The sequence below is a fragment of the Petaurus breviceps genome, unplaced genomic scaffold (genome assembly GCF_028583685.1).
Source record: "Petaurus breviceps papuanus isolate PSGF00001 unplaced genomic scaffold, PetGlider_PUasm1.0 90919, whole genome shotgun sequence".
Taxonomy (NCBI): Eukaryota; Metazoa; Chordata; class Mammalia; order Diprotodontia; family Petauridae; genus Petaurus; species Petaurus breviceps.
Window position 1 is genome coordinate 37322549 of NW_027187378.1, and position 17362 is coordinate 37339910.

The window sequence follows — 17362 nt, forward strand, 5'->3', positions numbered from 1 at the left end:
GAATTCCCCCTTCTGAATTTCTTTCTATTTCTGTCAAACATTCTATTTCCAAGTGAGTACCTATCCTATTTCCAAAGAGAAAAGCTTCATCTCAAACTTCCTATGCCAATCCCCTCATCAGTTGAGATCCTAGAACTTCACTAAAAATACTGAGATCACTCACTAAGAGCTTTCCTTTCTCCCCTTGATTTCATCTCTTACAACTGAAATATCTCCCACATCTCCTCCTTTTCGCCAGTCTTGGAGAAGGAGGTGATAAACTTTCTCCTTGACAAGGTCAAACTATCTACATACACCCTTGATCTTATCCCCTCCTGACTCCTTTAGCAAACTGACCCCAATAAAATCATCATTCTCTCAATTTCATTTTTTTTTATTTACTGGGTCCTTCCCCAGTTGTCTACAAACGTGCCCATGTCTCCTCCAATTACAAAAAACCCTCACTTGATCCCACCATCCCCACTAGTCCTACATCTCTTCTCCCAGCTAAGGTCCCTGAGAAAGCCTCTTACAAAATCTGTACCTTCCCTTCTCTTCCTCTCACTCTTTTCTAAACCCTATGCAATTTGGGTTCCAACTTTTATCATTTAACTGAAAATGTTCTCTCCAAAGTTAGCAATGATCTCTAAATTGACAAATGAAATGATCTTTTCCCAGTCCTCATCCTTCTTGATCTCTCTGAAGTATGACACTATAATTTACCTTCTCCTTCAGGATAGTCTCTCCTACCTAGCTCTTGTTCTACCAATCTGATTTGATCTTCTCATTCTCATTTTCTGGTTCTTGATCCATATAATTGCCCACTGCCCTGAGTTCCTTTTTCTTTTTGTTCTCTATTATCTAACTTGGTGATCTCAACAGGTTCCAAGGGTGCAAATGATTTTTACTGCAGATGTCAGATCAGCCCTAGTTGCTCTCCCGAGCCATAAGGGCTTCTGTAGTTCAGTAGCTCTAGTTGTGTCCAACTCTGTCACCCCATTTAAGGTTTTCTTGGCAAAGATGCTGGAATGACTTTCCATTTCCTTCTCCAGCTCATTTTACAGATAAGGAAACTGAGGTTAACATGGTTAAGTGGCTAGTCCAGGGTCACACAAACAGTAAGTGTCCCAAGTCAGATCTGAACATAGAAAGATGAGTCTTCATGATTCCCAGCCCAGTGCTTTATCCACTGCATTACAAGAAATATCACCAATGAACCTCTTAGACCCCTCAAACTCAACATATCCAAAACAGGATGCATTATATTTTCCCTGAAACTCCCTAAAACCCTTCTTTTGCATTTTCATCTAGGCTTGTAATTTCAGTATAACCTTTAATTCCTCACTTCCTCTCATCCCACATATTCTATCCATTGCTAAATCTTGTTTCTACTTTCACTACATCTCTCATACATCTCATTCTCTCTATTCACAAAGCTACAGCTCTAATTTGGGCCCTCTCACCTCTTGCCTGGACACTGTAATAGTAAGGTCTTTTGCTTCAAGTCTTTCCCCATTCCAATCAATCAATTCACAGCCAAGGTAATTTTTCTCTCTTTTTTTTTAAAGCAATCGGGGTTAAGTAACTTGCTCAAGGTTACATGGCCAGTTATTTCTGGGTGTGGTGCTGAGTGTCTGAGCCCGATTTGATCCAGGTCATCCTGACACTGGAGCCAGTGCTCTTACTTGCTGAGTCACCTGGCCACCCCTAAGGTAATTTTTCTAAAGCGCAGTTTGACCATGTCAGCCCCTATACCCTACTACTAGAGCCTCAAGGAGCTCTACACTACTGGCTCCCTATTACTACTTCGGGAATAAAATACAAAGTCCTCTGACATTTAAAGTTATCATTGCCTGGACCCTTCCTACAATACATATGTGCAGCAGTTTCTCAAACATGACACTCCATCTCTGATACCTGAAAGGTTCTGTGCCCTCACCTCCACCTTAAGTTTCCTTAGCTGTCTTCTAGAACCAATTCAAATTGTACTTTCTGTATGAGGCCTTTCCTGTACCTTCTCCCCCAGCTTCCAGTATCTTCCTCCACATTATTACTATAAGATCTATCTACTCTGTATTTATCTTGTATGTACCTATTTATTTATGTGCTGCTGTTGTGCCTCCTTCCCCCCATAAGGTGTACTCTTTGAGGGGAAGGACTGGTTTGGGTTTGTTTTTTATTTCCTCTCTTTATAGTCTGGCATTTGGTGTTTAATAAATGTTTGTGGACTGATAGTCAAGAGTAGCACCATCATTCGGGTTTGTAAACTCTAGCCTTGGAGTGATCCTTGACTCTTCACTCCTCCTGACATCACAAGTCCAATTAGCTGCCAAATCTTGGTGATTCTTACACCACACCTCCTGCAGCCATCCCCTCTTCTCCACTCACAAGACTACCTTCATTTATCATAGGCCCTCATCACCTTTACCTTGGGCTCTAACAATAGCTTCCTAAATGGTCTTCCTCCTCTAAGTCTCTCCTTTCTCTCTAATCCACATTCCACACACCGGCCAGACACATTCCTAAAGCACAAGTCTCTCATCCTGTCCCTACTCTTCCCAAGAAGCTCCAATGGTTCTTTATGCCTCTTCAATAAAATACAAACTCCTCTGTTTGGCATTTAAAGCATGTTCATCAAGTGGCCCCAGCCTACCGTTCCAGACTCATCACACACTCTTCCCTTTCACATGTGCTTCAGTCACATTGGCCTCCCAGCTGTCCCTCACACATACCATTTCACCTCCTGTTTTAGTGCTTTTGCACTACTGTTTGTTCCTCATACCAATGGATTCACTGCCTCCTCACCTCTGCTTCTCAGAATCCCTTTCTAATCTCCAAATTGGTCAGTACTTCCCTAAGCCCCCTGCAGACATCTACTTTGTATAAATATTTTATCTACTTATATTTCCCCAATAGAATTATTACCTACTGACAATGAATAAATATACCTGCTGATTGTTATTTGTTTCGTGACTAAGTTGCCCCAGACAAGTCTCCTTGAGTTCTAAATCTTTATGTGAAGGCATATAAGGTAGTACTTTTTATTGATCCTAGATATTTCTCTTTCTTTAAAAGATCTGAGGATGCTCCCTAGTTCTAGTATTATGGAATTTTTGGTGGATTTCATCTAAGTATTTACCTCTTAGGCAGCTAGGTAGCACCATGGACAGAGCCCCAGGTATAGAGTCAGGAAGACGAGTTCAAATCTGGTCTGAGACACTTAATAGCTGTGTGACCCTGGGCAAGTCGCTTTACCCTCTTTGCCTCAGTACTCCAGCATCTTTGCCAAAAATCCCTAAAGAGGTCACAGAGAATCAGATACAACTGAAAATATGGCTAAAAAGCAACAAAATATACCTTTAAAGTTTTTGTTTTGTTTTACCAGATTTGCAATTTCATCAGCCTAGGATTCTAGGTGAGAAACAGCTCCCAGTGTAGGTTGGCACCTTCTCTCCAATTTATGGTCTTAGTGAGTTGTCTGGGACACTGAGGGATTAAAAGACTTATCCAGGGTCACACAGCCAGTATGTGGAAGGTGAAAGACTTCAAGAAGGCTGGTCTTCAGAAATTAGAAGCTGCTCTTCATACTTTTCTTAATTTTAGAGACTCTGATCATCTCTCTATGCCTGGGTCTTTCCAGAATGAAAAGCCCTTATCTTTTTAATCTGTTCTATCACTTTGATTTGATTACTCCCCTTGGGAGTTTCTCCAATTCTATTATCTAAAGTTAAAAGGATCATACCTGGAAACTGTGTAAGACACAGATAAAGTTACACCATAAAAGGATAGGACTAGTTTTCCTTCTCTCTCCCCTCCCCATGACACTTTTCACAAGAAAGGGCTCACCTTGAATTGGAAAATTGGAAATAGGTCATTGTCAGGGGGAAAGAAGACTGGATTAGCATTATTACAAAACTTGTTACCAAGTTTATATAGGCAGATTAAAGAGAGCTTCATATGGGTTATGAAACTGATTAAGCAGAGGTTAGGTACCTACCTGTAAGATCTCCAAATTTTGGCAAACTTAACAGCCAAAGAAAGAAATTCTTCAAGCAAAACAACATGATGTGCCAAAATAAGGAAAAAGAACTAAAAGATATTCAATCAACTATAAGTTTTGCAGCATAGAGAATATATAGATGTCTCTATTTAGATACACATGTCAGGCATATTAGTTATTTATTTTATATTATTTAGCTATATATTTTAGTTATATTAGTCTAAATTATCAGTGAGAAACAAATTCTTCAGTTGAAACAGGAGTATGCCAAGCTAGAAAAAAGAACTCTAAAACAGGCTGTCAACTACAAAATATGCATCACAAAAGAATAAGCAGTATGAAGCATCTGTCAGGAATACATTCCCAGGTAGTATATGCCCTCATAGCAAAAGGCAAAACTGTTCGTCTCGAAAACTGTAAAAACCTATGTCCAAGAGCAGAAGCCCTGCAGGCCGTAAAATCTGGGGACCCACTCAAGACCCTCAGGCCGGAGTATGCCCTGGGTCTAGGACTCGGCCTCCAACTTCCCCGCCGAGGAATGCCCAAGTGCAAAGCCGGGAATAGCTTTTTTAGGGTCTGGAGCGAAGAAAAGGAAACACTTTCTCTCCTCCCTTTCTTTCTCCCCTCTCCCCTAGTGCAACTGATGAAGAGAGAAAAAGAGAATGTAGGCTGGGAGGCAGGGCGAGGACACGTAGAATGGAACAATACAGCGTAGGATTTCCGAGGGAGGTGGGGAGGAGACAGCAGGAGAGTCCATTAGGAGGAGGAAGGGTGGGAAGAGGAGAGAAGGTGGGCGGTGGGGAAGGGAAATCCTTTCCCCATTGGGCGGTTCAACAGAGGCCGCCTCCCCGTCCAGCGTGGATGCAGGAGCCCTGGCTCCAACTGCACCCGCAGCTCCAGCAGGGGAGAGGAAGATTCCACTCCAGGAAGTTAAGGGGAGGTCGGAATGTTCCACGCCGGGAACCCTAGGGGGGGTCAGGATGGTGTCTCTCGAGCTTCACAGCCGGCAGGGGAGGCCCCCAAGAACCTAGCCCCGGTCCTTAACTCACGCCGGACCCCTGACACTCCCTCTCCCCAGTTTCGTTCTCTGTTCCTCTAAAGGCTACCGTTATTGGAAGGGCAGGGGTCGGCCCAGATTATACTCACCGGCTGTGAGGCACCGGGGTCCAGGTCCTGGTCCTGAGGCTCTCTGTTCACGGTCCCTCCCCCACCGCCGGCCAGACTAGGTGCCGAGTGTGTGCGCACGCGCCCGCCCGCCCTTTGCCTACGCCACCTTGACGTGACGCCCCGCCCTCCCGCCCCCTTTCCAGCTGGGGGCGCGCGCCGAGGGGGGGGGGCGGTGCTGTCGTCATTAACACCGCCCGTGGCGGGTGCGCCTTTCCTGGAGCGTGAGGCGAAAGCCAGAGTCGCCCCCTAGTGAGGCAATGATTGACTAAAAGGCGGTGACCGATCGGGAGGCGCGCGCCGGCTTCAGTCTAGGCCCAAGGCGGCGGCGGCTGCGAGCGCACAGTGCCTGGCGTCCCCTGAAGCCCCCTCGCAATCAGTTTTGTGCCGTCTCCCTTTCTGCCTACAACTCTCAGTTCACCTCCCGCACAGCTCCTAAGGGGACAGAGGCCGGGCTTGTAAAGAGGAAGCCGGGCCTGAGCGGGTCACGTTGGGTCCCGGGGTCCTCAGCTCTCCCTAGAAAAGAAGGTAGTCCCAACCAGAATCCCGCCTTTTACGGGAAACCCCCCTTTCCCTGTCCCTCCTCATTCTAGTACCTCCCCTCTTAATTATCTCTGTTCCGGATAAAGCTTGCTTGGGCCCAGGCCGGCCTCTACACCGTTTCACCTGGTCATCTCATCAGTTTTAGATTCAATCATTTCCACACTGATGGCTCTATCCAGCGCCAGCCCTCCCTATTCCGAGGTGCTGAGCTGTCTCCCTTCTTCAGGTGCCTTAAACTCAGCCTGTCTCTAACAGAAATCATTCTCTTTCCGGTCGGATCCAGCGCCGCCCCTCCCAGACTGGCACAATGACCATCCTCCCAGCCCCCCTGCTCCACCACGGCGCCTTGGCCGCGGTCTTGTAAGTTTCACCTTTGCAGCGCGTCTCAGTGCGCCTCCTAGCGTCCTTTCATGCCGCGCTCAGCCTGCTGATTGAGGCCCGCACCTGCTCAGGCTCGGCTTATTGCATTAGCCTCCTCCATTTAGCTGCCGCAAGCCTCTCCCGGCTCAGCTCCGACCTCCATTCAGCTCCCAAAGTGATCTTCCTAAAGCACAGGTGTGGCTCTGTCACGCCCTGTTCAAGAAACTCATCTGGTGCTCCCTGTCACCTCCAGGATGAAATATAAAATCCTTTGGCATTCAAAGCCCTTCATAAGCTAGCCCCCTCCCTACCTTTTCAGTCTTCCGATACCCCATGCCCTCATTACTCTTCAGTTCAGCGTCCTGGCTGTCCCTACAGTGAGACACTGAGTATCTCAGCTCCCTCATCTCTGCCTGCTACCTTCCTCGGCTTTCTTCAAGTCCCAGCTAAAATCCTGCCTTCTGCAGGGAAGCCTTTCCCAATCCCTCTTAATTCTAGTGCCTTCCCTTTATTAATTATTTCCTGTTTATCCTGCATATAACTCATTTGTACATGTTTGTCTCCCCCATTGGATTGTAAGCTCCTTGAGGCCAGAGCCTTTTTTTGTTTCCTCAGGACATGAGTAAGTACCTGGCACATAGTAGGTACTTAATAAATGCTCACTGAGTAACAAATTTTAAAAAAGAGAGGTAGTAAATTCTCATGTTTGGTGTTTGTCCTTCATTCTCAAAAAGGACCACAACATCAAGGTGATGCCATGACTAGTGAGGGAGAGCTGTGCAAAGTCACCAGCCTCACTTTCTCCTCCAGAATGATCTGGGTCCAGTGGCAAGCTAGAGATGAGGATGACTAGACATGCATGGTCCAGGGTGCGGTGGGAGAGATTGGCCTTTTTAAGCTAAGGTCTTTAATAGGTCTCAGTTGGACTAAGGCAATGCCCATTCAGTGATTGAGACAAAGAATAGCCTCTTTTACCTAGTCACAAAACAATCATTTTGGGGAGAGGAAGACCCTCAGTTGGGTGTGTTGTAGAGGAAATTTTTCAGATTTGGGTTTGACTGCCCATTGAAGTCTCTTCCAACTTTGAAATGAAGGGATTCTGAAAGTTACCATGCTTTAATTTTCAGTGCTGGGCAAAGCTCATTGCCACACCCCCTAGTTATGGCTCTGGACTACAGCAAATGCTTCATTAAGAGGAATAATGTTGAAACAGAAAAGGGAGGTTGGAGCCACATTTAGAAAGGCCTTAGTTGCTGGACTGAAGAGTTTGTATTTTATCTTACAGCAAGGGTTCTTAAGCTGTTGTTCATTAGCTTTAAATAAAACATATCAATGTAATTGGTTTCCTATGTAATCTTATGGATTTTGTGCATTTAAAAACATTTCAAGGTGTTACATAGGTTTCTTCAGACTGCCAAAAGGGGTCCATGTCACAAAAAGTGCTAAGAACCCATCTTAAAGGTACTGATAAACACTTGTAGGTTTTTGAACAAAGAAGTAACATGGTCAAATAGATTTCTACTTTTAATGGTCGTCTACTTGGATAACGTATTTTCACCTCAAACTCAACATTTCTTACACTGAAAGTATCATCTTCCCCCAATCATATATGAACAGTTTGATCTTTCTGACTTCTCTATTTCTGTGACCACATTAAAAACTTGCCTCAAAATCTTAATCATTTTTTACGTCTCTTTTCCTCTCACTATCATCACTAAACCCTCCCAACTTCCTCTCACAATTTCCTTTTTTCCAGTGTTATGGTTCATCACTGTGGCTCAGACTGTTAACATGTTGGAACTATTGCTAGACTACTGTAACAGCCTGGTTTATGGCCTCTTTACCTCAAATCTCTTCCCTCATTCTGCTCCCAGATTAATCTTCCTAAAGAATCACTCCTTCCTAAATAATTATTCCTAATAAGTCATCATTCCCTTGCTCACAAAACTACACTTTCCAGAAGTTGAGATATCCATAGAAGTACCAGGTATATTCAGCTAATAGCCAACCTTAAGAGTGCATCAAAAGATATGGGGAAAATATTATATATCCAGGAGACACCTCTTACTGGAATGTATGTGTGAGGGTTGCATAAAACTGTTATACATATGTTGGTAACATTCATGGAGGGGCAATTTATAATTCTGACACTGCAGAGATATTCATTTTCTGGCAGTGCCATTACCTTATTCTTTTCTGTTGAGCCTTTCTCCCTGCTGGGTATCACACTATATATCTGCCATTAACCCTGCTGGGTTTTTCTCACCTCTTCTTAACTCTTTTTGCTGACTTTTGTAGGCAGCGCACAAAATGCAGGTGATTTATGTGCATTTATTTTAAATTCTGAAAGATGATCTATCATCCCAAAATATTTTTTAAGGCAAAACAGGATATGTTCTTTTGGTTGGCTTTGTTTTCTCTCAGAATTTAAGCTCCTACTGATCATGGAAAATGCACCTTCTGGCAAGGAGGTGATAGATTGAAGATGCACATTTTTAGATATAACCAATGTAGGTATTTGTTTTGCTTGACTATATTTAAAGGTTTTCCCCCGGTGAGAAAGAGAAAAAATTAAATACTTGTTAACTGGAAAAAAAAAGATTTAATTAAAAAAATAAAAACAATAAGAAAAAACTCCTAGAGGTCAAAGATTGTGTCTTCTTTTTACTATGTGAACACTGTGGTTTCTCAATATAAGTAATTTATGGAAAGTAGGAGTTTAGCCAGAAGAGATAGTTCCTACTGAAGTCTGAGTACTTTGAGGAACTATAGAAAGCCATACAAATTTACTTTACCAGCTTATAGTTACATTTTTATTTCCATTACTCTTAACAATGAAATATATTGCTTCAGACTTGCAGCTGGACACAAAATTTGCCCCAGTTTCTTTCAGTAGAGTCAAAATTGAAAGACATAGGCAGAGATGAGGGAATGAAGGGGAGAGAGAAACGTTCCTAGGGATACTGACAGGGCATGTTGCTTGTTGCACACCGGAAGTGAACCTGCTGGGGGCAGTTTAATCAGAGAAATAAAACCATTGCAACTTGCTCATCATTGTCATAATTTTCACTCCCAAATAACTGCATTCATGAAGCATTTAACTTCTACAAGCAATTGTAGGACAAGTCAAGTAATCAGACAAGGTATAAGAAAATAACTTTTATTAAAGTTCTTCATATCAGTTAAACTTGGGAAAGTTTTTCCAGAGTTCAAAAACCCAAGACATTTTACTAGAATCACAGTAGTGCCAAGTACATTGGCATATTACATGAATTACAGCTCTAGATAAATTATTTTTAATACAATAAATTATTAAATATATTTTTCCATTTTAAATAACATTTAATCAAGAGAAAGTTGAGATGTGAAGGTTGAGGCAGATTTAAATTACCCTATCACAAACAGCTGAATTTTTTCTTCTTTTTGGAGGGGGGAAGGCAGGGCAATTAGGGTTAAGTGACTTGCCCAAGGTCAAGGTAAGGGTCTGAGGTCTTATTTGAACTCAGGTCCTTCTGACTCCAGGGCTGGTGCTCTCTTCACTGAGCCACCTAGTGGCTCCCAAACAGCTGAATTTTAAAAAAAAATCCTGTAGGTAGAGGAAGAATGCTTAGGGGCAAGAAAAAATACTTCAAATGACCATAAATGTAATAATACAAGAAATAGAGGGGACTCAGCATGCTTACTGAAGACCAGAAAAGCACCCTTTTCCTATAGGTACTTTCTACTAGAGTATGTTGTTATTGTTGTTCAGTTGTGTCCAACTCTTCCAGATTCTGTGGAACATAACCCACCAAGGCTGTCATGGGGTTTTTCTTGGCAATGTGACTTATACAAAGTCCAAAAAAAGAGTTTCTGGGTAATGATTTTAGTAATTATTGCTAGTGGATAATTAATAAAAGAATTGTTCATTTGGCCATCTCTCAGGAACCAAAGACAGATCTGGGAGGTTTCTTGACACTTAATGTGCCATTGGAAGAAAGGGGGTGCTCCCAACGCATGGCAATCCAACTCTGATTGGTTAACAATTAATAAGAGAATGGGTATTACAATGTGAGGTGGACTTGGGTGTAACTGATTTTGTTCCTCTTACTCCCAGGCCAATCCAGCCTTGGGCAATCTAGACCAAGGGTCTACTCCCCCCACCCACCCCTGAGTGGAACACAATGGGTTTTCCCAGGAGTGGAGTCTGAAGTTAATCCAATCTTATTATCAGTAAAGTCCTTCAGATGCTGGCTTAACCTAGTAGAGAATGAAATAAGGAAAAAACCCCTGGATCTCTAATAATTGGTTATTTAATAGTCATTCCTTCTCAGCAAAGAAACTGTAGTGGTTTGCCATTTCCTTCTCCATGGATTAAGGCAAAGAGAGGCTAAGTGACTTACCAAGGGTCACATAGCTAATAAGTGTCTGAGATCACATTCAGATTTCGGTCTTGCTGATTCCAGGCCCAGGGCTCTATCCACTAAGTCACATAGCTTCGTAAGCCCCCACCCCCCAGTTTAAAATCAACCCTAAAATTCTACAAAAGTTACAGTACTGCCGATGTCTTCAAGGAAGCCTCACATCTTAAAACAACACTCATAACCTCACACAAAAACCAGGAAGGTGATTCCAATTTTGTGGGAGGAGGATGAAAAGCACTTGAATTCTGTGCCCAGTTAGTAACTTGGTTCAGGTATTATTTGGTCTCCAGAAGCAGAAAAGTTTGAAACCACTGGAAAGAAAACATGCCTTCATACCCCAGAGAAGGTATAAGCCCTGCTAGTCAGAAGAAAAACCTCCAGATGTCGGCAAATAGGCAGCCCATCTGTGGAGGCTTAAAGGGGAGATTCAGAACCATTTTCACTAACGGTGCACAAGTAGCAAATCTGAGGGTTTCAGGTGGTAGTTATAACCCTGGTTATTGTCCCAGTAAATCTGTTGAGCACACTGAAAAGAGAAGCAGAACTGAATGGTACCAGCTGGGCCTTGTGGACCGCTGGGCAATGTCACCTGGAAAGTGAAGACGTCTATTTCACCTCTGAAAAGAGGAGCCACATAAACACAGGGTATGTCAAGGTAAGAAGTCCAAGCATTGAAAGTGATGCGCATCTGCACGATCTTCTCATATCCCAGGTTGTGCACCTGAACAGTACCTTGCAAAAAGCGCCCCTGGACGGCACACTGCTCCAGGCACACCTTCTGGGCCTTTAGGCACCTGCAGAAGCGACCGTAGTCATCCAAAGGCTGAGAGAAACCAAGGGCATAGCTGGACACCTCCGTGGGGCGGCAGGGAGGTATCAGCTGCAGCATTCTGCTCAGGGGCGGCAGTTCTTCTTTAGGATTTATAACATCAGAATAAAAATTGTGCACGGTGATCAGAGCCAGCCCCTTCATATCAGCGAATACCACCCGTTTCTTCAGTCGCTGGCGCTCGGGCTGCCGAACCCTGCAGGGACGAAGGGGCAGCTGGGGCCGCAGCTCCTCTTTAGAGGAACTCAGGAACCCGTGGAGCGAATTTTGACTCAGGGAGAGGCACCTGGTGAGATCTATCCTCGGCATCCCTAGAAGGGGCAGAATCCAGTAAAGATTGAAAGAGGAAGAAGTTAGAGGAATTGGGAGGTGACCGTAGGGAGATATCTTCAGCTTTACAATCAGCCTCTCTCTCCCAGTCCCTTTGGGCGACAGTACCCAAGTCTCCCCATCCTTGAGGTGGGGGCTGAGGAAAGAAGTTCAGAGAAAGGATTAGAAGAGGACTGAGACAGGAGGTGAGAGAGTGGATTAGGACTAGAGTCTCACCGGGAGAGAAAGAAACTTGGAACTAATACACAAGCTTTAGGGGAAAAGCGAGGTAGCAAGGACTCACTTGGCGCAGCCGCAGACTCAGGTAGAATCGGCAAGTTCGGTGGACTCTTAAGAGACAGGAGAGTTCTACAAAAACCTAGGCGTAAATCCTCCGAGACTGGCTCTTCCCCAGGGTGTTTAGTAGTCCCAGTCAGTACAGACTCTTTTAGATTCAGCCAATCAAAAATCTCCACTGTGGTAATTAGCCAATCAGTTAAAGAAGAAAAGTGAACCAAGTGTCACTTTATGACTTTGCTAATTCAGATAGCTTCAGAGTGACTCTAACCTTGACCCGAAGTCTCCTATCCAGGTTTATTTGCCCGGTTGCTTGCCCTTGGGATTTTCTTTTCCCGCTTCTTCTACCGAAGTCTGTCTACTGGGCAAGAGACAGAAAGCCAAAGTAAAGACTGTGAAGATGGTTACTTTTAAAAGTGCCACAAAAATGCAAGGTGCTTTATTTAACTAGTTCTGCTTTTGGTTTATTTCTACAAGTCAGTACCACTTAGTACTGTGCTGTGTAAGTTTAATAAGACCTCCAAAGTTTGATGTGGGTCCATAAGGTTTAGGGTTCACTGCCTGTTAGAACTGAAAAGGGACTTTCAATCAAACTCTATTTCAAACATTATTTTATTGAGGAGAAAATTGAGGTCCATTCAGGCAAAGCAACTTGTCCAAGGTCACAGAGAGTCAGTGTCCCAAATGAATTAGAATCTGAGTGAGTCTTCTGACTCATATTATGGTGATTTTTCTGGCACAATGGGATGCTTTAGGGAGGGTTAAGACCTTGATTTTATCATTTTACCCAGTAGAGGTCAGGACCTATTATTGATTCACAATAACCAAACCCACAAGAAACTAATTTGTAAACAGGCATGCCAATTTATTAATTTATAAAAAAAAAAAAGGCAAGAGAGTGGCTAGCATTTTTTCATTTTCTGAATATTCAAGTTCTCTAGCCAGATAATCTGCTTTTTAGCATCAAAGAACTTATCTGGAAAAGTCAGATAACTGACCAAGCAAAAGGTTACTTGGTGATCATGAAATTACAGAGGAGGGAAATTAGTTAATTTTAGATACCAATTTCTTTCCAATCGAAAGAATAAATCTTTCCGGTAACCTATATTACCCAACATAAGTTCTTTTAGATGCTTCTGTGGATACTGAGCTGGGCTTGGAGTCAGGAAGACCTTAGTTCACATGTAGTCTCAGACACATTAGCTGTGTGATCCTGAACAAGTCATGTGACTTGTGGGTAACCCTTGTCCCAAAGGTCATTGGCATGGGACTCTTTCCTTATTAATGGAGATGAATGCCCTGTCTTCTGTAACGGTGGGGCAGAGGAATTGGTGAGAGGCAAGAGCTTTGGTTCTCAGTCAGTGTCCCCCTTGGTGATTCTCCAAGTGGGAGATCCCCTTTAGGACTCTTTAAATGAGTCTTCTCAAGCTTAGCATTCACTTGACTTTGAGATAAAAGATGGAAGAGTCCAACCCCATTTCAGGTTGCTGAAGGAAAAGACTCTTGGGAAGGCAGTCTCCATCATGCCCCTATTGCTACTTTAGACTTGGACAGATTTCCCCTTGAGTGAGATCCAGGGCCCTCTCTCTTGGTTGAGCTGAGTCATTATCACTCCCAATGGAACTCCTTCCTTCCCTCTGTATTGTCTAGTATATATGCTCCTATGTATGCCTTCTCTGATTTCTGCTCTGCTACAATTTGTATAAATGGATTTCTTTATTTTCTATTTGTGTTCATTGTCAGAGCTTAAAGACAAAGAGATCAAAAGTTAGCTCAAACCTGATCATATCCCTTAGACTAATAATATTTAAGGGAGGAGAAAGATATTTCTAGCCTGGCACTCTTTCTGAGAAAAGCAGAGTGGTGGCCTTTAGCCCCAACATACTGTTTCCTCTCTGGACAGGAATGTTGTTTTTCCTTCATTCTCAAAAAGGACCATGACATCAGGGAGGTGATGCCATGACATGCAAGTAAATTGGATTCAAGTGAGGAAGGGCTGTGCAAAGTCACCAACCTCACTTTCCCCTCCAGTCATCTGGAGTCAGTGGCAAGATATAGATCAGTATGACTGGATATAGCTTTGGATACAGCCCTGGATACAGTGAGAGAGCTTGGCCTGTTTAAGCTAAGATATTTAAAAGTTCTCAGTTTGACTAAGGCAACGCCCATTCAGTGATTAAAGCTAGGTAAGAAATGAGGCAGAGGATGACCTCTTTACCTAGTCAAAAAAAAGAAAAAAAAATAAATAAATCTGGGAAGTGAAGACCCTCAGATTTCTAGCCAAAACAGAAACAATTACTATTTACATTCACTCTGAGCCAATCCGGGCCCAAACAATGACCAAGTGGGGCTTGGCCTGGGACCTATTGTTAGCCAATCAATGAGAGCCAGAGTGATTTGGGTTTAAGGCCTAGTCCTTAAGAAAAAAAAAAGATGATAAATGCTGGAGAGGATATGGAAAAATCAGAACACTAATGCATTGTTGGTGGAGTTGTGAACTGATTAAACCATTCTGGAGAGCAATCTGGAACTATGCCCAAAGGGCTATAAATAAGTGCATATCCTTTGACTCAGCAATACCTCTTCTAGGGTTGTATTCCAAAGAGATCATATGTACAAAATATTTATAGCAGCTCTTTTTGTGATGGCAAAGAATTGGAAATCAAGGGGATGCCCATCAATTGGGGAATGGCTAAACAAGTTGTGGTATATGAATGCAATGGAATGGGATACTATTGTGCTATAAGAAATGAGGAGCAGACAGACTTCATAATAACCTGAAGAGACTTATACAAACTGATGTTGGGTGAGAAGAGCAGAACCAGGAGAAATTTGTACATAATTACAGACACAACATATATGTGACCACCAACTTTGATAGACTAGGCTCCTCTCAGCAATGCAAGGTTATAAGACAACTCCAAAAAGACTCATGATGGACAGCGATATCCACATCCAGAAATAGAACTACAGAGTTTGAATGCAGATTGAAGCAAACTACCTGCTCTCTCTCTTTTCTTGTTTTGTTTTGTTTCCTCTTTCTCATTGTTCATTCCATCGGTTATAATCTTTCTTTACAACCTGACTAATGTTTAATGTGAAGGTATTTGCAGATCCTATATTTGATTGCATGCCACCAGGGGGGATGAAGGGGGGAAGTGGGGGAAGAGGGGGAGCAGATGGAGGGGGAGAAAATTTGAAACTCAAGGGATTGTGGAACTGAATCTTGCACACTAAAAGTAAATTTTTAAAAAAGATTCCAAAATCAAAATTTACATTCTTTTGGGCAGAGCACTACCAGGTAAGGGTACCCTATGTAAACAGACAGAAAAAAAGAAAAGAGAAGAGCAAAGAAAAGAAATAAAAGAAAAGAGAGACGTTCCAGTTGGGTCTCTAGTGGGAGCTCCTCTTTCTACTGGAAGAGGTCCTTGTTTGTCCTTCATTCTCAAAGAGTTCTATGATATCAGGGAGGTGCTGCCATGACATACAAGTGAATTGGATTTAATCGAGGGAGGGCAGTGCAAAGTTACCAGCCTGCCTTTCTCCTCCAGAGTCATGTGGGTCCAGTGGCAAGAAATAGATCAGGACACTAGAAATGGTCCTTGACAGGAATGAAAGCCTCTCTTGAGGAAGGGTGGGAGAAGAGGCTAGAAATGTTTATTCTGCTTCCCATCAAACAACATAGTGACAGGTTTTTCACCATATGTGGGCCCTTCTCTATACATAGAGATTATATTATTCTGTTGCTACAAATGGGTGCTCTGTCCATTGGAATATAATATTTGATCACTTATTTTTTGCAAATTATAACTTTGGGAGGTTAGGTTTTTTCTAAAAGCTGGAACAATTTTCTTTGTCTTGAACTTACTCAGTATATTTTCTCTGGACTAGCCCGTTGTGTTTCAAATGGAGCTATGAGATTAACTATACTTTGTTTTTTTTTGTTTGTTTGTTTTTTTTCCATTTTGTAGGACAATTGGGGTTAAGTGACTTGCCCAAGGTCACACGGCTAGTTTTTGTGTTGTGTCTGAGGCCAAATTTGAACTCAGGTTCCCCTGACTCCAGGGCTGGTGTTCTATTCACAGTGCCACCTAGCCACCCCCTAACTATACTTTTAAGCCCAGAATGGCCATTAACCCCCAATTCAAGCCTTATAAGGCTCATGGTTGAGATTGTGATGACTTAAAATGAGTTTAAATAGCAACTGATTTCTACCAATTATAAAACTTGACAGAGTTTTCTCTCCCATACAGATATTTTTGTGGTAGTGAATCCTAAGGCCATTTTCTGTCTCAATTCTTGCCTAGCCTTTAGTGATAGGATGGGCATTGTCTCAGACTAACAAAATGAGACCCAGGAAATGACCTTGAGTTATAAGGATAAATTGAATCTGGAATTCAGCAAGAGAACAGGGGTGTTCTCATTTCATGAGTGAGATGTAGGATGTGCCCAAGGTGGATTATGGAATCGAGCTCACAGATTCTAGACCATTCAGAAAAGGTATACATAGAAGATGCTAAGGGTCTTCCCTTCCCAGTTTGATTTTTTTTGGGGGGGGAGGAATTAAAGGGACCATACCTGGGTTCCATTCTTAAATAGCCCTAATTCCTCAAATGGGCACTGCATCAGTCAAAATGAGAACTCGGAAAGACTTTAACTTAAAAAGGCTAAAGTCTCCCACTGCATCCTGGGCCATCTCCAGCTGTCCTGATCTATATCCCAGCACTGGACCCAGATGGCTCCAGAGAAGAAAGTGAGGCTGGTGACTTTGCACAGCCCTGCCTCACTTAAATCCAATTCACTTGTAAATCATGGCATCATCTCCGGGAGGTCATGGTCCTCTTCAAGAACAAAGACCAAAGCACAGCCATAATCACATAGGGAAATATCTACCAGACAATACAGAGTGAAGGAAGGAGCTCTCCCACTAGAAGTGAGGTAACTCAGCTTAACCAAGAAGAGGATCCTGGATCTCACCCAAAGGGAAACTTTTTGAAGTCTAAAGTAGCAAGCTAGGCATAAGGACATAATGAAGAGTTCTCACTCCTCCCATGTCTTCCCAGAGTCTTTTTCCTTCAACAAACAAAGGGTTGGGTTCTTCCATCTTCTGTCTTGAAGCTGACTAGATGCTAGACTCAAAGAAGAATGACTTGAATAGGCTCAAAGGGGGATTCCCACTTCTCTTGCCTCTCACCAACTCCACCTCTCACCTTATAAAAGGCAGGGCATTCATCTCACCTAATAAGGAGAGAGTCCCACACCCATGGACTTTTGGGACAGGAGTTACATGTGTTTGCTTCAGTTTCCAGAACTGTAAAATGGGGATAACAGCACCTACTTCCCAATTTGTTGTGAGGATCAAAGGAGATTATATTTGTAAAGCTCTTAGCAACATGCCTAGTGATATAGATACACACATATACATATACGCACACATATATGTACATATATACATATATATTTATTCCCTCCCCCTCC

The 17362-nt window shown here is 42.9% G+C and overlaps 2 protein-coding genes across 2 annotated transcripts in view; both read right to left on the reverse strand.

Annotated features, from left to right (window-relative positions):
• Positions 1-5276, reverse strand: part of GPAT4 (glycerol-3-phosphate acyltransferase 4) — a 45549-nt gene extending 40273 nt beyond the window's left edge. The window contains exon 1 of the mRNA XM_069075836.1: positions 5126-5276. The gene's annotated coding sequence lies outside the window, so the exon portion shown is untranslated. The remainder of the gene's footprint in view (positions 1-5125) is intronic.
• Positions 5277-9192: 3916 nt separating this feature from the next.
• LOC138151824 (protein phosphatase 1 regulatory subunit 3C-like) lies at positions 9193-11587 on the reverse strand. The gene has a single exon (XM_069075390.1). It carries the CDS (start codon positions 11585-11587, stop codon positions 10892-10894), a length of 696 nt encoding a protein of 231 aa, XP_068931491.1. The 3' UTR covers positions 9193-10891.
• Positions 11588-17362: the final 5775 nt, after the last annotated feature.